The 22,298-nt window shown below is 39.4% G+C and overlaps 1 protein-coding gene across 2 annotated transcripts in view; it reads left to right on the forward strand.

The window, feature by feature from the left end:
• MSH3 (mutS homolog 3) overlaps positions 1-20,676 on the forward strand; it is a 62,591-nt gene extending 41,915 nt beyond the window's left edge. For both annotated transcript variants that reach the window (XM_082191880.1, XM_082191881.1), the window contains 12 exons: positions 882-1,014; positions 1,854-2,041; positions 2,857-3,025; positions 4,653-4,717; positions 8,722-8,838; positions 11,118-11,225; positions 11,494-11,608; positions 12,903-13,060; positions 15,548-15,734; positions 17,017-17,146; positions 17,470-17,644; positions 19,212-20,676. In XM_082191880.1, the coding sequence (XP_082048006.1) occupies positions 882-1,014; positions 1,854-2,041; positions 2,857-3,025; positions 4,653-4,717; positions 8,722-8,838; positions 11,118-11,225; positions 11,494-11,608; positions 12,903-13,060; positions 15,548-15,734; positions 17,017-17,146; positions 17,470-17,644; positions 19,212-19,317 (1,651 nt within the window). In that variant the 3' untranslated portion in view covers positions 19,318-20,676. The remainder of the gene's footprint in view (positions 1-881; positions 1,015-1,853; positions 2,042-2,856; positions 3,026-4,652; positions 4,718-8,721; positions 8,839-11,117; positions 11,226-11,493; positions 11,609-12,902; positions 13,061-15,547; positions 15,735-17,016; positions 17,147-17,469; positions 17,645-19,211) is intronic.
• The last annotated feature ends 1,622 nt before the right edge of the window (positions 20,677-22,298 follow it).

Here is a 22,298-nt window from a genome sequence, read left to right on the forward strand (position 1 = left end):
AAACAATACTTCATGGTTGCAATATGCTGGAGGAGAAAGATGCAGTAAGCTACATGTGTGTGTGTATGCGCGCGCAAGGGGAGGGTGCACAAAAGGCGGAGGAGGCATGGACATGGGGGTGAAGATGGAAATGGGTGCAAAGGGGAATTGCAGACTAGAAGAGAGAAGTGGCTGCAGAAATGGGGTTGGGAAAGTGAAATGCAAGCTTAATAGTTGCATGTTGTGTTAAGGGGAAGCTCTAGGGCAGGGGTGTCAAACTCAAATTCCTCGGGGGCCTCATCAGCAGTTTGGTCACCCTCAAAGGGCCGGTTGTATCTGTAGGACTATGTAAAGGACATGTAAAGTGGAGGTTTCCCGTGTAGAACGGCCGGCGCCGCTAGAGGGCAGACGTTCTCTGGCTTGTAGGCTGCCGCGCATGCGCTGAAGAGGCGGCTTTCTTGTGTCAAAAAAAAAAAAGCGAGAATAAAAGGTGAAGGCTGGCGGCTACACGGGCCACATGACGAGGTCTGGCGGGCCGGATTCGGCCCGCGGGCCTTGTGTTTGACACCCGTGCTCTAGGGGTTTAATGTGGAGGGAATTGCAGGGGTGTTAGCAGGCAGAGTGAGCAGTGGTACAGGCCCTAGTTAACTAAGAAAGAGTGTATGCTGTGGCCAGTGGGGAATATAAATCCACAGAATAAGCAAAGTTTATTCTGGGTTAAATATTTTCATTGTAAACTGTTTTCTGATGGTGTTGAAGATCTTTTAAGAAACTTGCTGCTTTATGTAACTTTGCCTTCTATCTACTCAGCCCACTTAAGTGGGGTGATCCAGACAGAGATCCTGAAATTTTTATATTATAGAGAACATTCAATCTGTAGTAAAATAATCCTTTTTTAACAGTGAAATTAATTCTCGACTTGATGCGGTGTCGGAGGTTCTCCTATCAGAATCGAGTGTCTTTGGTCAAATAAAGCACCTTCTATGTAAGATGCCAGATGTTGAACGAGGACTCTGTAGTATTTATCACAAAAAGGTAAAAAAAAAAAAAAGTGAGCTACAAATGATTAATACTATATTCTATTATATTAAAATATGGTTTTAAACTGGCATTTTTTTCTTGAAATTTAGGTTTAAGATTCATACATTGAAAGGAAGGAGATAATTTAACCCTACATTAGTAGAAAAATTAACACTGTAAATCTAGTCCCAGGGTCAAATATATACCTGAAATAAAATACCTGATTACTAAGCATAATACTACCCAAAAGTTTTGTTTTTTTAAAAGCCTTTATTGAGACCCTCCCTTTTCCAGTAAAAAAGAAGAAGCTACAAACAAGTCATTGGGCTGAAAGAGTACACAACACCTGTTTTCATATAATTCAGACAAGATGGCCCTGAAACACTGCATGGCAATTCACACTTCAATGGTTGATATTTTCATTACCTCCCTCCCCCCTCCCCCCCGTGTTGCAGTATGTTTGAATTCCACCATTAAGTGGAGGGTTAAATCAGTTTCAGTATTAGCAGTGTCTTGAGAAAAGTATTTTGTTCATGTGATTAATAAAAAAATATGGATTCCTTCAGTCTTTGCTGAGCAAGTTGCCTCATAATGCTGTAGAGTAGTAGGCCTACAGTTTCAGGCTATGCATTAAAATACAAATTAAAATATTATTGACATTCTAATTTATACATTATTAAAACGACACCAATTTGACTGCATCCCATGTATGTAAGTTCCCTTCCCATTGTGATACCAGCAGCAAGTATAATCAGGGTGCATATATTTCAATGAATGTCCAAAACTGGGAGGAAACTAAGGAACATTAATTTTTAAAACATTAGCCTTGAAGTTACAATTGTTTCTAATTTCAGTGTTCCATTCAAGAGTTCTATCTGGTAGTCAGCACATTCTCTCAGTTGGAAACAACAATCACAGCACTGGTTCCAGCTATACGTACTCAGGTTCAAGCACCTTTATTACAGAAGAGTCTTTTGGAAATTCCAGAATTGCTTTGTTCAACAAAGAAGTATATAAGCATGCTTAATGAAGCAGCAGCAAAGTAAGTAACAGTGCAGTCTTTCCATGTTTAATCAAAAATAAGCTGTACTGAATTCAATTGGGCTTATTTCCAGGTAAATAGGGTTAGGATTGCAGTCTAAATTGTTATATAAGCATGGTACAATAGTCTTATGTAATATTAACGAATGGATCTTACAGAAGGTCTTGTAATCCTCTGTTCTGGCCATGCTACCTGGACACCACTACTGCTACCCTGTTGCCCCATCACTTACCCTTAGGCAACGACCTTTGAACCCACTGGCTTGACAGTAGCCACCTAGCATAGACACTCAATGTGCAGTTAGTATGGAAAGTGAATATAGAATAAATTCTACTGAACTGAAAGATTGTTCAGTTTCTAAGCTGTCCATTCATTTTTAACCTTGAGCAGTTAGTTTCCTTGAGTATTTCTTAATAATATTTCTTAATCTTCACCATAAGTTCCTGGGGCAGGGAACAATAGTTATACTAACTGGTTTCTTTTTATTATTACATTCTGTACATCAAACGCTATATATCCCGGTTTACAGCATTGCTTTGAAATGTCATAAAGTTACCGTACTTTGACTATAATCCCTGCAAGTGAAACAAAATTGTTTATTTCTTTAGTTTGGTTTATTTATGCACTTAAAATATTGTTCTTAATCTGAAAGGTAATGGAGTTTGTTTTTTTACTAATGTGTGTGTTAGTATTACATATATTTGGTAACATATTATTCTTGTTACGAATGTAAATACTGTACTTTTTTTGTTAGTATTAAGGAATGTGTGTACTTTGGGGGGGTCTATCTTAACTGTTGGATTCTGCATACTTAGAAGTGGAGACAAAACCCAACTGTTCAAAGATCTTGAAGAATTTCCCTTAATAAGAAAGAGGAAGGATGAGATTCAGGAAGTTCACTCTCAGATCCAGTTACACCTTCAGGATATACGAAGAATCCTAAATTGTCCCTCTAAGGATTATGTTACGGTGTCAGGACAAGCAGTAAGTTAAATATTTGCTTCATATTTTTTCTTGTTGTATTTGCCATTGGTCATATTTTGTTCAAGTGTTCATTTGTCAGCAGACATAGCTTCAAAGACTAGAACCACCTAAGCTGCTGGGGAATTCGTATTCGTTCCCATTGACCTGGGTTAATCAAAAGGGCCTCCCAAGCACTGCATGAAGAGGCACATTACCCACAAGTAGAGAGACTAGTTTATATTAAATTGGGATATTACTGTTGGAGATCACTCCAACAATGATATTGTCCAGTGATCTGACAAATCCAGCCAATCTCTGCCATATAGATATTACCAACTTTCACAGATAATGGTTGAGAGAGTATTCTCCAAGAATCTTGTTGGCTTCTTCAAGAGAAATTCATCAGACCGATGTAAGAGTAGCATATAGATTACCAAATTAAAGCTTGCTTGAGCACAGATGATAATAAATTATAGTGCACCTGAATTGGTTAATTAGTGAACCCATACAATATAATAAAGGATTTGGAAACAATAAAAAGACAAAACAAGGGTAAGACTGCCAACCCATCTTCAAAAGTGAGAAAATGATCCTCTTACTCATCTTTAGGTAGGCAGGTTATATGCTGTCAGAATAAATAATGCTTCTGCAAGCTAAACAGCTTAGAAATGTTTTCCCCTGATGTTGTATTGATATCCTATATAAAAGAAATGAAGTGCATTTTTTTGTGAAAGATCATTTGGATTTCTTGCTAGTAGAAAGGTTAATCTTTACTGCTGTTTACGCTGCTTAAATGTTTTGAACGGAATGCAAATAGAAGGACAGCAGCTAAATAGTTGATACACAATCCTTTTCAGTCAGTTTGACAAAAGATGTGTGATTTGTATGATGACTACCAAATGCCAAATTATACATAACATTGAATTGCCATATCACTTTGCTACATTGATTTTTCTAGCCCCCATTTCTGAACCGGACACTTGTTTTCCAACCAATGGGCCGACTTGCAACCAATAGAGCTGCATTAACTCCAAATCATTTTTCCTGTTACTGTCATTCTAATCCGAGATATTAGATACAGTCATATATAAAGAGATTATCTTCTGTTGATAAAGCTTTTTTTCAAGGGTAAACAAAGAACAAGTGAGATAGATATAAGCTCAGCCCTCTGGCTTTTGCATTGAGAATCGTTTTTAAAAGTAGGTAACACTTGATACCCACTTTGCTGCCCTGGGATCCTTTGGAAGAAGGGTGGGATATAAATCCAATAAATAAATAAACACACACACTTTTAGCTATACAATCTGACATTATAACAGATAAGTTAAACCATAACATAAGTATTAAGAAGAGGTAGCATGGGAAGAAACTTGACTAGGATATTTTACAAAACAATTTGTTGGGCCATCTATTGATGGCTGCAATAATCTCAGTGGCAAGATTTTGGTATTTTGCTGTAAAATGTTAGGACTGTGGAATGTTGTAGTTCAAACAAGAGGGTTTGTACAACTTAATTTTTCTTTATGTGAATGCATTATATGTTTGTATCTCGCTTTTCCTCCCAGGAGCCCATGGATTGTGAAGGGTGGGATAGTATGGAATAAATAATAACAATGATAACAATAATAGTAATGCAGAGATATTTTAGTTTCAGATTGAAGTCAAGAATTCACTTTTATCTTCTGTACCATATGATTGGATTAAAGTTAGCAGGTATGTAAAGATAATGTAACTTGCAATATGATTACCATTAATTTTATTTACGTTAATGATGAAGATGATTTGCATGAAAGCACCTTAAAGTTCTGAATGGTGGGGTTGGATGAATGTTTTTAAATACACCTTTGCAAACTCTAAATCAGTATCTAATACTCTTAGGTACAGTAATCAGTCTTGGCATCAGCACATGGCAAAGGGGGCATTTCCAGGTTTCTACACATGCCAGTACAGCCCACTAGGCATGTTGCTTTACCTGGTCCTATGGACACAGAGGTCCCCAGCAGCGGCCAGTCACCACTTCAAGCTGACTCCTTGGTTTGCCTGACGGTGGTCAGTTCACTTGCCACTGTGAGTCAGCCTCATTCCTGCTTGCCTGCTTGCTTACTTGGTGGCAGCAGCCCATTACAGGATCACCACCATCAGGAAAATTTCTTCTCTGCCCAGTAAGCACTGCATCACAGGGAAGTGGTGAGACAGTTGCCAGCCTCCTGCCATGCTCGCTTTGCAGGCTTGTGGACCAGTCAGCACTATAGTGGAGTATTGCCATGAGGAAGGGTGTAAGATGCAGGAGCCATGGGGAGTCTGTTAAGGACCGCTCAAAAGCTGTAGTCAGGCCTAACAGTAATATATCTGTAGGTGCAGGAATTCCATGTATGTCTGCAGTACTTTACTCAGTCACATAATATAGTCAGATTCCTTACTAAATTCAGGGCTATTTTCCCATCAAAAGAATCTGACATATATTTGGACAGCTGTGTTCTCATCATTTATATATAATCTTAGTTAATACGTTTTTCTACTTTCATGGAGCTTCCATTTATAATGTGTGGATGTTCATAATGTAACATAAAGTTTGAGGTAGATAAACTGATTTCCTTCTTCCTTTTATTTTTTATACTGAGAATGCAGTCCTGTCATCTGATATGTGCAGGTACATCTCATAGACTTCAGTGTGACTTTGCTCACACTAATTCACAGCGAGGAATTAAAATCTTTTATTACTACTTAAATATTTTCCCTTTAAAAATAGTATGTACATCTCATAGCAAGTTAAACTTTGTAAGCTGAAATGGATAAGATAAATATTATAACATACATGATATCTAGTCATCCAGCTGGTAATTTAATCTAGGACTGAATTAAAGCCTGAGGTATTTCACCCAGTCAAAGCATCCTCTGGAATTATATTCTTGAAATGTTATGCTAGATCATAAGGGCTCTGTTGACTAATTGTCATTGGACTTCTTTGCTTAATCAGGGTTACCAAAGAAGGGAAGGAATATGTATTTTACACAGAAAGCAGTAGAAGCCTATTTCTGAATAAATTTTATTTCTCTAAAGGTCTCTTAGCATAGAACTGATTGATTATTTTGATTCAAAAAAATAAAATTGAATCTAGGAGCATGTGCTCATATCAAAAGCTCATCAAAATGATAAGAGTACTGTAATGGTTCCAGGGGTTGCTCGTGCGTAAGCTTGTCCCAACCTCTGGCTGGGTTGCCCGAGTGAACCTTTCCTGTCCGGGCAGCCACTCGCCCGTGGCTGTCTCAATCGCTGGCAGAATCCGTCAGTGGGCGTTTCTTAAACTTCTTCCAGCAAAGAAGCTCTTTGACGCCAAGTCTCCTCCTACTCTCCCTGCGCGGAAGCCTTCTGCGCAAGGAGGGCGGAGGACCCTTCCTCTCCCCACTGGTCCCCAGCAAGGAGTCATGGAACCGCCTCGCCGATTCCCCCATCTGCCCCCCTTCTCCACTGGAGCTATGCTGATTCTGTTCCCCAGAAGACGGGCTGCCTCTCCCATTCCCGGGACGCTCTCTGGGATCCCTTTGGAGCTTGCTCTCTCCCTCGGACACTGATGGCAGTTCCCTGACAAGTACCAATCAAGAAACTATCATGAAAAACAAAAGGTTCTTGATCGATGTGCTACATGCATTGGGCAATCTTCCCGTTTTGTTTCAGTGTCTTGTGTTTGCTGGTTTTGTGTTTCAGAAGCATATATGTAAGTGTAAGCAGATATAAAGAACTCTTTCAGAAGGAGCCTGGTGAATTGTCTGGGAACACCAAATGCTGTAATATTAGTGAAGATAAACAAGTGTAGTCTGGATGAGAAACTGCTGCCCATGTAAGAGCAGGATATATATGTCACAGTCAAAGAATGGGGGCAGGGAGGGAGCTGTCTCAGGTTCATAACATGCCACCAATGTGAATATCTGCATTGAGTATATTCAAGGCCTGGGTGCCTCGTCACAAGAAATAGGAAATCACTAGTAACTTTCTGTGTCTGTCAGTTAGATTTCAGTGCTGTAGAAAGACAGCTCAGTTGGTTAGAGTGTGGTGCTGATAAGATCAAGGTTGCAGGTCCGATCCCCGTATGGGGCAGCTGCACATTCCTGCATTGCAGGGGGTTGGACTAGATGATCCTCAGGGTCTCTTCCAACTCTAGAATTTTATTCTAAGATTCTATGTTGTGTGTTCTGTTACATGTTGACTTTCAAGGACACAGATTGGAGCATTTTTTCTGGGGGGGGGATGAGTAGGAACTCTCCCCCCCCCCCGATTCAAAATATAATACATAAGAACAGTTTTTAGTGGTAGCATAATTATTATTTTTCTCAAATAGAACTGCAACTTGGATTAGAGAGTCTGTGGAAATAAAAGTAAATGCAAGCTATCTAGATTGCAGCGAGAGACACTATCTTTGGCCTAAAAACAGGTAGATAAAGGTTTAAGTTGTTGGTTTAGAAATAATTGAGATGTCTGAAAGGCCTCACTAAACATTACATACAGATCTGTGCAAGTGAACTGGGACAGCTGCTCCTTTTTCATTTTGTTTTTGAAAGAGCAGTCTTGAAAAAGCAACAAGAAATAGAGAAATAGTTGAAGAATGATTATCCTTTCTCTTTTAGGAAGTATTGAAACATATGCAGCACTTACTTTCTTAGCAAAACTAAGCTTGTTTAACTGCTTTCACAACATAATATGTATATTTTATAGTTTATTTAGAATATGAGATTGTAGTATTTGTACAATTAAGAGGCCATAAAATTACTGAGTCACACTTCAGGGAAAGCCTTCTGAAGCAAAAATGTTTTCAATAGTTGCCTAAATATCAAGAGACTAGACAGTTGTCTAAATCCAGGTGATAACTGATTCCAGAGGACTGGAGCTGGAACAGTAAAAGCCCAGTTTCTAATACATGCTAAATTCACCTCTGGGGAGCATATTGTACACTCAGCAGTGCCCAATCTGAGGACCCAAGGCTACATTTACTTGAGCTTACACAACAGAACTTGGAATTACTTCCATGTACAAATGTGAAGACGGGGGGGGGGGGGGAGAATTTACTGTTTTTTCAAGGACTTAAAAAAACGACAACCACCCAACTGAAAACTTGAAAATTTTGGTGATCACTGAAAAAGCTCTAATCAAATATTTGGCTATTATAAATATTGTAGAATGAGTTAAATGCTCTTAAGAAGCTCTTATGTAATAGATTCTACATATGGCTAAACCAGGTAGGTAAACAAAATGGACCAATGCTACATCTTTGTCTAGCATCTCTCTCCATGCAGGCTTCAATACCCATTCCTCTTCATTTCTTTTTATCCTGCTTTCCTGAAAACTGTTAATGTAAAGTTACAGTGCTGTGTAGATTTAGTTGCCGGTACATTGTGTTCACAATAGGTAATTGTGACTGCTTCTCATGTTGCATTTTGACTATACGAAGGGAACCTCCATGAAGTAAAAGTATGGTTTTTTTGTTTGATGCACAATGGTATGTTTACTGCAAGTAAAGTATTTGAGCAGATATGAGCAGCAGCTGCTTTGTCAAGAACATTTCCACTTCAGGTAGTATGGATCGCTCTCTCTTTCTTTACCTCTGTGCAGAAAAAAATTAATTTGTGTACTGGTCCTAAAAAAAGAACTGGTCTGATTTTTGCATATTGCTATATAACTGATTGCTTAGTAACCTTGATTTCCTATTTGGTTTTCTCTTATAGCACAAAAGCAGTCAGCCGCTTCCACACTCCTTTTATTGTAGAAAATTACAGGCATTTGAATCAGCTACGTGAGCAGCTAGTCCTTGACTGCAGTGCTGAATGGCTACGCTTTTTAGAGTGAGTTTACAAATTCAGTTTTTTCTATTGAAATAAGATTATAAAGTAGGTTACAAAATATAACTATAAAGCTTACAGTTCGTATTATTATTATTATTATTATTATTATTATTGAAGCGTCTGATGTGTAGTTTGCCTTGCTGATAGGCTTACCTGAACTTCGAAAGGTGGTTATATTTAAAATAGAGGCAGTACTTTAGAACTGCCACGACCCGTTTGAGTACTTCTATCACATTTTACAGTTTTTATAAAGTAAGTAAAGGGTAGCCTAATTGGTCATAGGAACACCAGAAGCTGCCTTATAAGTCAGACCAGGCTTCCCCAACCTCGGCCTTCCTGATGTTTTTGGCCTACAACTCCCATGATCCCTAGCTAGCAGGACCAGTGGTCAGGGATGATGGGAACTGTAGTCTCAAAACATCTGGAGGGCTGAGGTTGAGGAAGCCTGAGTCAGAACATTGGTTCATCTAGCCTAGCATTGTCTACATTGACTGACATCACCCCTCTAGAATTTCAGGTAGATGATGGAGTTTGAACCTGGAAACTTCTGTATATGTGAGCTACAGCCCTTCTTGAGATGATCCACCTGAAATAGATGCTAGTGTGTCTCTAGTTATAGCAGTGCGCTCTAGTAACCTAAGATAATCAACAGAATTACACCAAAATAGGACTGTCCCTAAGGAGTGCAGGATCCAGAGCAGATTACACTATGTACCCCTTCATGTCCTTCCTGTCTCTGCTGTCGTTCCTCTTCATTGTAGTGGGGGATCTCTTCCTCTCCCCAGCTTACTTTTTCCTGGTAGTGGAGAGGATTTGCCACTACTTTAGCAGAGGTGATCTCCCCCTACCCCCTTACATTTTTTTCTCTTGTTGCTGCTGTTGCAGTGGCAGTGTTGGCAAAGCCCTCCACCTCCCCCCTTCCTGCTTTTCCCTAGAAAGGGCAGAGTTGGAGAGCCTTGCCAGGCAGATGGGGGAGGGCAGTGGCGCTGTTGGCCATGGGCACTAACTGTGAGGCCCAGAGCAGTTGTCCCTCTTTGCCTCCTGACGAACAACACAATAGCACAATAGCAAAGTCAAAAGAACTTTCAGCTTAAGAATGTGACATTTCTCTAGTAAAAGACTTTTAGAATGTCATTAGGAAATTAATTACAGTGACAGACTGTCTGCCTCTTTCCACCAATGGCACTGTTGTACTCAGACAACTTCTACAACAGTTGAAGAAAAACAGCAGCTATGCCTCAGGACCATCACTCATGTATTGCTGGCAACACTTAACATATTCTTCCCCCCTAATGGCAGAGAGGAGCTGCCAGAAGAGCTGGGTATCACAGCTCTACCTTAGCACAGAGTGCTGCAGATCAATATGAGGTAGGTTCTGCTTTTGAACAAAGTCTGCAATGGTACAAAGTCTGTTAGAGAAGAAAGCATGAGGCACTGGTATGGTGGGGTGGTGCCATTCCAACAGCCGTGTTGCTCCTGCTTACCTGGATTGGGCAGGGTGTGTGTGTCAAGGCTGCAGCTAAGCCAGGGCTATGTGGGTGCACTGGCAAGAGTGCATAATTGGCTCCACTGGTGCACCCACACAGCCCTGACTCAGCCACTGCTTTGCCAGCTATTCCTACTCCTGCTTTCTTGCCTAACAAATGGAAAGTTTAGGCAATCTTTAGTATGTAAGTCTGCAGGCAGGGCCTGTTGTCCCTTTTAGTTTGTGTATAGCGTCTACCATCAATCACTTGGCTTGACATGCTACAAAAGAAGAATGTGTCACCTGATATCACTAATGTCTTGCAGTAGTAATTCATAAGAAGAAGGCAAATACTTATTTTAATGCGATAAATTCTTCATCTTTTGGCAGTCCTCATTGCACTGTTAATAAACACTTTCTATGTGTCTAATTTAATTTTGTTTGTCCTTTAAAGAATAGTCCCAACCAGGGTGTTCTCTCTCTGTCTCTGCCTGTGTGTGAGTGAGACAGACACGCGCGCGCGCGCACACACACACACACACAGAGCTCTTCTTGGTACAGAGTACCAGCACCTTTTTTTCCTGCCCATGGCAGTCATTTTTTGCTGACGCCCACTGCACATATATGAGTACCAGCATCTCTTTTTTATTTTAAGTTTTACCCCCAAAAAGTGCTGGTCCAAACCTTTATATAGGAACTTTATATAGCAATATTTTAAAAGACTATCCTGTGCTGCCACTTAGTTCAACATTTTATTCATATTAATATTTTATTCACGTCTTTCTCTCCCCCCCCCCCATTTACCACTGTATAGTGATTTTAACAACCATTACTACACAATATCTAAAGCTGTGGGTCACCTAGCAACTGTGGACTGTATATTTTCCCTGGCTGAGGTTGCCAAACAAGGAGACTACTGCAGGTAATCACTGTCTAAACAACGGTAGAATATTACGGTTAGCTTTGTTGATTTTTTTTTTACTAGACTACAAAAACGATGTTTGTCATATTTGAGGACACATAGTGATGCTTCAAAAGAGTAGACAGTATAGTTCCTGGGTAGGATGGATTGATTTACATTTCCTGTAGATTGTGGCCTGATTGATTCAGTTTCAAAAAAGCAAGAGTCTGGTTTCAGATGCCTCACCCCAAACTCCATCTAACATGCTGTAACATAATTTTCTTTTCAGACCTGTCATAAAAGATGGAAGGTCAGAGATAATGATAAAAAATGGGAAGCACCCTGTGATTGATGTGTTATTGGGAGAGCAAGAGCAGTATGTTCCAAATGATACACATTTATCAGTAAGTATCAGTATCAGTATTCATCAGTAAGTATCAGTAAATACACATTTATCAGTAAGAGAGCCAGTGTGGTGTAGTGGTTCAGAGCGATAGACTCGTAATTTTGGGAACCAGGTTCGCGTCTCCGCTCCTCCACATGCAGCTGCTGAGTGACCTTGGGCTAGTCACACTTCTTTGAAGTCTCTCAGCCCCATTCACCTCACAGAGTGTTTGTTGTGGGGGAGGAAGGGAAAGGAGAATGTTAGCCGCTTTGAGACTCCTTCGGGTAGTGATAAAGCGGGATATCAAATCCAAATTCTTCTTCTTCTTCTTATATCACGACACCATGTTTTTGGTGTGGATTAGCCCCCTAACCCCCCCCCAGTAGACTAAAAAGACACTGAACATAGTTTCTTAATTTCATACTGTGCTTGGACTTTCAAAAAGCTTTTGACAAGGTACCTTATGAAAGACTGCCAAGTACGGTAAACTTAACTGTCATGGAATAAGAGTAGGGCCAGGAATTGGTTAAGCAGCAGGAAGCAGAGATTAGGAATAAGTGGGCTACAGGCAGCCCCCTGTTTATGCAGGGGTTATGTTCTGAGACACCACATGTGTTGGTGAAATTGTGTATAATTGAAACCTATTGAAAAAGCAGATAGTGGATAGCTCAATGAATGCCAGTGTGTGGCAGCTATTTCATGCTAGGGATCATTGGGAAAGGAATTGAAAATACAGTAAAACTGCCAGTATCAAAATGCCATTATACAAATCTATGATGTGGCTGCATTTGGAATACTGTGCACAGTTCTCTAGACCATTTACAGTGTGAGAAACTGGAAGTAGCCTGCAGTGATGTGAGAGACAAATGGTATCATGCCCCTACAGTGAGAATCCAATTTAGCATAGAACTGAACCCTTCCTGGGTGGAGGAGAGGAGGAAGTCATTTTTGTCTCAGGTGACAGCTGAGATGTGGGTCGTGCCTGATATTTTTATGCCATATGTATGTCTCTCCCAGTTTGCTATCTTTTGACATTGATTGCCAGAACACCTATTGGTACTACATTATTATGATTGAACAGCTAATTTTGTGTGGAGTGTCTTTATGTCTTCAATATGTATGTGGGAAGTGTGGAATGGGGATGCCAGGGGTAACCTGACCACAGTTGTTCATGCATTAGACCCTCAAGGTTGGATTACTGCAGTGTGCTCTGGGTGGGTCTACCCTTGACATTGGTCCAGAGGTTGCAGTCCTGGAACTGTTAAATTACCTGCTTCTGAAAAGTATTTTAATGATAGTTTCCCTTTCTCCAGGAAGACGGTCAAAGGGTAATGATAATTACTGGACCTAACATGGGTGGAAAGAGCTCTTACATAAAGCAGGTTGCATTGATCACAGTCATGGCACAAATTGGTTCCTATGTACCAGCTGAGGAAGCAAGAATTGGTATTGTGACTGGTATATTTACCAGGTGAGATGTCAAAGCTTCATGTTTTAAAGATAAGTAATCTTGTAAATTATAATTTCACTTCATAAGAATTTATTTTAAAATATCATTTGTGTGTGCTGATTGGCTCAGTGTATAGCTTTGTTCTTGAAAAGAAGAGCAAGTTTCTAGCGCTCAAGGTCACTGGAAAAGTTTGGAAATATGAAGATGGGTTATGCTTAAAGGCTCAGATTCCACATTGGGCTGTGAATCCTCTACCTACCTAGGGAACACATTTATTTACTTATCATGTCTCCTCCTTTTCATGGCCACATGTTTCTGTCTCCCATTTACATCTCATCATTTCATCTGTTTTGTGGGATGGTCCTAGTTCCTGTGACAGTTACCTTGTGATAGCTGGAAACTGTCACCAAAGGTTCCTAATGAGCCAGTTCAACACTCAGTTTGATCTTTGAGCCATTTTTAACTCACCAATCAGGAATGGATTTGTGATTATGTGGAAAATCAGCTTGCAGCCAACTTAATTCATTGTTAGAAAGAAATTTAACAGGGACTGCTAAAGTGATGTACTTGGCACAACTGCCAACCTCATCAGATTCCAGGATGTTTTAATTACTTGATATTTCTGCCTGTAATAATCTTAAGGAGTATACAGGTTCTCTCATGACCAGTGTGCTAAGCAATTCAGACCTGCTTACATAATTCCCTGCTGCATGATGCAGCAATTTGCTTTGAAACTAAGATTTCCTTAAATGCTGTTTGTTATCCGAGTTTCAGTTTATGAAGTTGTTCGTGATTATCGCTGAAAATTCATATTAATAATTTAGGGTTATAGCAAGTAATCATTTCCCCCCTTTGTGCTTTGATGTGTCCATTGAGTGTATTTTCTAAGGCTATCTAATCTAAATGTAGAAGTCAATTAAACAATGCTGCCCCTGTTGTACATCATGTAATAGGATCAAAAACATTCTGGCAGCAGTGATATACCTCTTTTGTAACTTTAGCAAAAACGAAGCATATTTTTATGTCTGATATGTCCAAACAAAAAATCTGAAAGATGTGTTTGGGGTTTTTTTAATAGTATGTTGAATTTAAAGTTAGATAATTGTACAAAATGCTTTATTCTCTGGAATGTGATTTAGTTGGCTCAGGAGTTATTGAATTGTTTCCAGATAGAATTTGCTCTGTGCAGATGAGTCCCTTATCAACACTTGAAATAAGTAATTAAATTGGATCTCTGCACAATTTGCAATATGCAACTGTATTGCTGCATGTGTAAGAGTGGGGAGAGATGGAAAATTATAATAATTTGGGTGACAAGGGACCTCATCTGCTACATGTATCACTAATAATTGACTAGAGACCTGGAAGAACAACCATAATCTAGGAAAACATACAATATTTTGGAGTAAATTAATACTAGAAAATACCTTTTTTACTTCTTTGGAATTAACTGAAAGAAAAACTATGAAGTACTAACAAATTCGTTGTCGTTGAGTAGCATACTAACTGAAGACATGCCTGGAATTTGCTGGGGATTGACTTCCAGTGCCTTGTGGTGGTGGCAAATTGAAGTACCTTTGCCAGCAAAGTTATTTTCAAGTGCCCAATTATTATTTTTTAATGCTTTTAAACACAGAGCAAGTAATAAGAGTATATTAGCGGATGGCTTAATAGTTTATTTTTTACATTTTTTATGAGGATTAAATGTATTTATTCTAAGTAATATTGTACCTCGGTGCTATGTACAATAGATGCCAAAAGCAAGTTCATTTCTTATCTAATGGTTTTTGTGTATCATTTGGACCACTTATCACTGTTGGACCAGAGTAGAATTGTTATTTATCATGGACAAAAGAGATTTGTTTTTACAGCTGCTCCTGAAAATAGCTAAAAGATAAAGGCCACTTCTGCTAAGGAAGTCCTGGGAAAAAACTTTCCATGAATTTAATTAGTTTAACAAATGGTTAGGGTGCAACACATACGGCAGTATACATCTGCATTGTTGTCTAGATGTTCATGTAGTTTCCAGTGAAGTATCGAGCATAACTAAGTATTTTAAACCTTCAGTACGAAAAGTTTGTCAAAACATATCCTGGCTCAAAAAAGTATTTATTTAACAAAATTTATATGATTGTAAGAAAACATCCAGGCAGTTTGCAAAAATATAAAACAAAATATTAAAATTAATTGCAGGAAGAGAGCATACATCTTGTTTTCTTGCAATAAATATTTGAAGATCATGGGATGATATTCAACTAAGTTTTACTCAGAGTAGACCCATTGAAATTAATAAACACTTATATTTTGGAGTTCTTTCTTGTGTACTTCAGTAACCAGGTAATATTCTTATGTACAGCAGATGCAGCAAAATTACGTAAAAGAAGTTCAGATGATTTTTACTCATCCTTTATGCATTTTTTATTTTAAAAACTGAATAGTGTGTGCTTCCTGGTTTTCTAGTTTGTATTATTTTCTAATAATACTGAAGAATTTTGTTTTATTTTGCAGAATGGGTGCCACAGACAACATATTCAAAGGTCAAAGCACATTTATGGAAGAACTGACAGAAACAGCTGATATAATTACTAAAGCAACTTCCAATTCACTAGTAATTTTGGATGAACTGGGGAGAGGAACTAGCACACATGATGGAATTGCAATTGCTTATGCTACCCTGGAATACTTTATTAGAGATGTAAGTGCATTATCTGCCCCTTTGAATGATCTAAGTCAGAGCTTTTCAAACTGTGTCTCGTGACACGTTAGTGTGAAGTGCAAACGCTCCCCATGATCCCCAGGGGCTGGAAAGGAGTTAGTTTAACCTCTGGTTTGCTAGTAATTCTGAATTACTGTGTTGTGAAATGATTCATGTCTAAAAAGTGTGTCACCAACATTAAAAGTTTGGAAGGATTTAAGTTGTGAAAATGAGTTGTCCCCAGATGATTACAGTGGTACCTCGGGTTACATACGCTTCAGGTTACATACGCTTCAGGTAACAGACTCCGCTAACCCAGAAATAGTGCTTCAGGTTAAGAACTTTGCTTCAGGATGAGAACAGAAATTGTGCTCTGGCAGCAGTAGGAGGCCCCATTAGCGAAAGTGGTGCTTCAGGTTAAGAACAGTTTCAGGTTAAGTACGGACCTCAGAGAACGAATTAAATACTTAACCTGAGGTACCACTGTATCTCAGTGCACCTTCCCTTGAAACAGATTCCGTGGAACTGGTCCAGGATACAATTATCAGCAGTAACAAAAGCCACAGAGCGATTGAGAAGGAGCAGGGTTCACACCTTGTCCCATTCTTGATAAAGACCATCTGTCAAGACAACTAAGGCTGATTCAGTCAAATGACTAGGACTGAACCCAGTTGCCTCTTCCCCTCCCTCACCTTCTCTAAATAGGAAGTACCGTATTTTTCGCTCTATAGGACACACTTTCCCCCCTCCAAAAATTGAGGGGAAGTGTGTGTGCGTCCTATGGAGCGAATGCAGGCTCCTTGGCTTCAGCAATAACAACGCTAAGCCTCCGAAGCACAGAGGGAGCACTCTCTCCGTGCTCCAAAGGCTTCGCGTTGCTTTTGCTGAAGCCTGGAGAACGAGAGGCGTCGGTGCGCACCGACCCCTCTCGCTCTCCAGGCTTCAGGGATAGCCGCGCAGCCCCTCTGGCAGGGAGAGGCTGCACGTGGCTACGGCTTCTTTAGCCCTGCGCAGCCTCTCCAGGCAGGGAGAGGTTGCATGGGACTAAAGAGGAAGCCAAAACAGCCTTTGGGATCCATCCCGCTGGCTGCCTTGGCTTGTGCCAGCAGGGAGAGTTTGCGCCTGTACGCTGCTCTTTGGGGCTGGGGGGGAAATAATATTTTTTTCCCTGATTTCTCCCCCCCAAAAAAAAAACTAGGTGTGCCCTATGGTCTGGTGCGCCCTATGGAGCGAAAAATACGGTATGCATATTTTAAAGCCTTAATATATTTTATTTTTCTAGGTTGGTTCATTGACACTGTTTGTCACCCATTATCCTCCAGTGTGTGAATTAGAAAGGGCCTACCTGAGACAAGTTGGGAATTACCATATGGCTTTTCTGGTGAATGAAGATGATCGTGAACAAGAAAGGGGTATGATATCAAATTTTCATTCTCATATATATATATATATATATGAATGAATATATATACATTTCACATATCACACCTTTCTTCCAAAGAGCTCAAGGTGGCATACTTCTTACCATTTCATCCTCACCACAACCATATGGGGTTGGTTAAGCTGTGAAACGTCACCCAGCGAATGTGACTAGAATGATTGAAAAGCTAGAGCAGTGTGGTGGTTGACTGGAAGTAAGATTTCCAGGTTATTGAGATGAATAAAATATAAACCATATTGAACTCAATTATGACATCTTCATACAAATGTGTGTTTTTGTTTTTTGTTTTCCTAGGATCTGAAGGTGAAGAAAATCCTGAATTTGTCACTTTCCTTTATCAAATAACAAGGGAAGTTGCCACAAAGAGTTATGGGCTAAACGTTGCTAAACTAGCAGATGTTCCTGATGAAATTCTTAAAAAGGCAGCTCGCAAATCAAAAGAACTAGAGAGATTAGAGAATATGAAAAGGTTAGAGAATGGATTGATTGACATCTTAGTAATAAAACTTTCACATATATCATCTGGGAAAGCCTTTCTGAGCAGCCATAAAAAGTAGATTTAAAAGATTTTCAAGAGGTGCCTAAATGCTTAATTACATTAACGTCATTACAACCTACAGTCTAAGGAGCTAAACATGAATTCTATTAATGAAAAAACTTCTTTTAGGGAACTGTATGTTTTTCTTTAACAATTGTGATGACTGCTCATTATTTATAATGGCCTGATGTAGCAAAAATGACCTGATACAACCAAAACCAGTCACGGCATGGCTCAGGGTCCATGCTAGCCATGTCAACAGAGTGCTAAAGTCATTTCTTCAACCCTTTAGCACATGTCTCAAACAGCTATAGGGGTGTAATATGGAAGTCTCCCTTTAAATATAACATTTATATTTTAGATTGAGGATTCAGAAATGTAAGTGAAATACTTCTGGGACTGAGGAGTCTTCCAGATGGGCTCCTGCTCATTAAACAGTGATGTGGTATCACCTCCCTGTAAATGTTTGCAAACAATCAGGGTGTGTGCTCCTAGAAGACTTCTAAAAAGTAATGAAAAATAAATTATTAGTGCATCTTAAAAAAGGTCCAAACAAGTACTGTTCATTACTGCTTTAAAGGGCTAGAACTGGGTTTAACAGAACTGTTAAACACATGCTTCATTCGTTCTTTCATACATTTGAAACACTACTTAAATTTGGTCAATGCTTTCTTGACACCCTAAATAACTTGATAATTTTGGCAATAATTCACTATAAAAAAATTAAACTGTTTACCATTTGCAAACTTGAAAGGGGAAGAAAATTTAGAATCACAATTTTTATGGCCCTAATGCAGGGGTTGCCATTTGGGTGCTTATGGGCACATATGTGTTCCCGCAAATGGCCTTCCTGATTGGCCACATGGCCCCTTCTTTTTGCTGAAATTAGACTTAAAAGAAGCATTGTTTCTGGCCAGTAGAATGGGTTGCAGTGTGTGCTTGGTTGTGGGCCAACAGCAATTCAGTTTGTAAATGTGTCCATGCATCCAAAAATATTGGCGTCTCCTGCCCAATTTTTTCAAAAATTTGCTTTTGTCTTCTGAATAACCCCAGGATAGTATATTGCACTTTTTATTGTAGGAATTAGGTATTAATTCTAGTATCTTCAGTGTGAAAATTCACACAATAGTAGGAAGTGAGGTTAAAATAAATATTTATCCAGTGTGTGGGATTCCACATTGGCACACATGTATGGGACAGGCTGGATTATGCTTTCACTTTAAGTAATAATACTTTCTGCAGTAAAAAAAAAATAGATATGTGTTTTTAACATAGCTTTCATTTCAGTTAGAGTATTCTAGTAGATTCCCCCATGTTCTTTTCTTTCCACACCTCCATTGTGACATCAAATGTAAATGCATTCATAATGCTTTGTCTAGTTAGAAAAATTGGCCTTGCCTTTCTTCATCTAATTCTTCTTTACTGAGATATTTAAATACTAATGAACTGAGCATTTAATGAAGTTCTAACACTGAACTTGGTGTTTGTTTGCTTTTAGAAAAAGGCTGATGACCTTTGTTAAAATATGGAATACTACCGATTCTGGAGAACTGCAAAGATGGAAAAGTATGTGCGAAACAGATAATGATTTCAGCCAACTTTAAAGATTCCTTAAAACCTGCCAATAGAAAATGGAAATAGCATAGAAGATTTAAATGAATTTATTATACAAAGCTATATATTCACGCAGTGAAATTTCAAATCATAGGTGTGTATACTGATGAATGGGTGGTTCACATGGACATTTTTTTCATTTCATTCATGCAAACTGTCTCCAGTGATGTAGTTATGTGGAGTAGCATACTATGTGCCAGATAAGTAGAAGACATCAGGAGATCCATGATTACAACTCCTGTGGTGGTGGTGGTAGCAGGAACTACAGGGATCAAGAAAGTTGAGGCTTCTCCACCACATTCCCAAATTACTCCTCTAAAGTTAGTATTTGCCCAGTGCAGAGAAACAGACAGGTAACCATATAGTACCTGTATGTTTCTTTCCCATAGGAGAAAAAAGTTTGTCAGGAATTTAGTTTTGGAACCCGCATGTGAGTGGGTGGGTATTAAGCACCATTCTCCCAATGCTGTGGCCAGATTCAGTTTGGGGGGTGCCTGTAGTTGCTTTTCACTTTAAAACGAAATAACAAAAAAAAAGCATGGGGCATCACTTCATGGGTCTCCTGCCACATTACCTAGAGATGTAAACTAACATAGCTACTGCAGCTGTGAAAATCACTACAGAATGAACCATTTACATGGTGCCCTCTTGACATGATCATGGGCACATAACACGGGCAAAATCATGTAATGTAAAATCTAGCAGAAGTGGGCCCATGTGAAATGGTTCATTGATTTAAATGCAGTTGATATCTTGTAAGCTCCAATTGTTTTTTCGAACTGCTGTCTGGTGGGTTTTTCCACTGAAGATCAAGTATTTTGTTACATTTGCCTGTATTATGTTTCCCAAACTTTATCAACATCATCTCCACACTGTACTTCATTTAAAATACTGAAAAATGCTTTTTATAGTTTGATGATGTTAACTAATTTCAGATGGAAAACATGAAAATCATGTTTATAAATTACAGGAAAACACATTTGTATTAAATAAAATGATGATTTTAAAAGGATACATTGATTTCTATTAATGTTACAATGACTGAATAGTATGATTTAGCAGATGTTGAATAATTTTGTTTACTCTCAATTCAGTAATACAGAATAATATTTCGTTATGCTTATTTTTTTATTGATGTGAGTAGTTTCTTGCTGACATTTGTCCTGACTCATTCCTACAGAATATACTGAAAATATTCAATGTATGTGCTTCTCTCTTTATGCTTTGAAATGCCCATGAAATCTTGATAAAAATAGTATTGCTACTACTGCAGAGGCAATCCCAAACAAAACAAGTACATGTCAGTTTGTCAAGCACTCAGTAAGAATAAATTATCTAACTAACTACTGTATTTGTTAACTTTTGTTAAGTATACAAAATGAAAACGGACACACAGTCGAAAATGCTATAATTCTTTCTGCTTAAAGCTCTTTGATGCTGGTATTGATAAAGCTTAACACTTACTGATGGCATATGATGTTTTGTATGGAGGATATTAGTTTAACATCCTTGGTTATATAGTTTCCGAATTAATGAATTGGCTCCAAAGAATCATTAGTGAAACTTCTGTACATAGAAATCTCTGGCAGTGGCTCTGATTTTGACTTCTGATACTTTCTCTCTGCAGCAATTTTTAAAAAGCAATCCAGAAATTTGGAGAGACTCGTCAGAATGCTTCCCATTGCAGCATTTGTTGCTGCAGCTAGGCAGAGAAACTCTGAGCAGCATGCCTAAAGTGTTTGGATGCACCAAAGGCTCTCTTTAGATCATAGGAGCCAACTCCAAGGGGCCGAGGGGTCTTTGGCCCTCCTAATAAAATATTTGAGGGGCTGCCCCCCACGTTGGTGAACAGTGTCATTCAAATGGTGTGCGTGCACTGTGTTATGTGATCAATTATGTGGGGCGAGGCTTACCTCCCCCCCCCCATATTTTATTCAAGTTGGCACCCCTGCTTCAGATACTAGGCTTTATGTATACAGAGGAGCATCCCGATTTAAACTTCGTAGGATTTTTGAAGCCTTGTCAAAATTAAACTTCTTCTTTTGGCAAATGTGGTGTCTGATAAGTATTGACAATTGTATTAATAAGTATTGACAATTAATGGAAAGAAGCATACACTTGTTGGCATTTTATTTATGCAAATGACTGATATTATTTGCATGTTTATCCAAAACAATGGTGGTTCTTCGTAGTCTCCCTGAAGTCTCACATACTACATCCCTGCACAAAGCATCATTTGCAGTTTTCTAAAGGTAGGTGACGCGGGTGGCGCTGTGGGTAAGACCTCAGCGCCTAGGGCTTGCCGATCGTATGGTCGGCGGTTCGAATCCCTGCGGCGGGGTGCTCTCCCATCGTTCGGTCCCAGCGCCTGCCAACCTAGCAGTTCGAAAGCACCCCCGGGTGCAAGTAGATAAATAGGGACCGCTTACCAGCGGGAAGGTAAACGGCGTTCCGTGTGCTGTGCTGGCTCGCCAGATGCAGCTTGTCACGCTGGCCACGTGACCTGGAAGTGTCTGTGGACAGCGCTGGCTCCCAGCCTCTAGAGTGAGATGAGCGCACAACCCTAGAGTCTGGCAAGACTGGCCCGTACGGGCAGGGGTACCTTTACCTTTACTAAAGGTAGGTGAAAGTTTTGGAGAGGAGCCCACATCTCAGCACCCATGCTCAAAGTGACATGGCTCCTGCTTTCCCACTCAGTTCTTCCTTAACCTCTACAGCTTCAGGAGGAACTTTTGCCATTTTTCATTGAGAGAGCATTTCGTTTTCCTTTATTCCTACAGTGTTCTTTTTTTGTAGATTTGTGTTTTGTTGCAGTCCAGTCTGTGCTGGTGGGCATCTTCCTCGCTTCTAAATGTGGCACAACAAGCACCTTTTTGGAAGTGTTCTGCTTTGGTATCCAGTTACAACCTTCCTGTTACCTGTTGTTCTCCAGACCACTGGGAATCATAGGACCAGCCTTATTCCATGCACT

The sequence above is a fragment of the Podarcis vaucheri genome, assembly GCF_965113315.1.
Source record: "Podarcis vaucheri genome assembly, chromosome: 11".
Classification (NCBI taxonomy): domain Eukaryota; kingdom Metazoa; phylum Chordata; class Lepidosauria; order Squamata; family Lacertidae; genus Podarcis; species Podarcis vaucheri.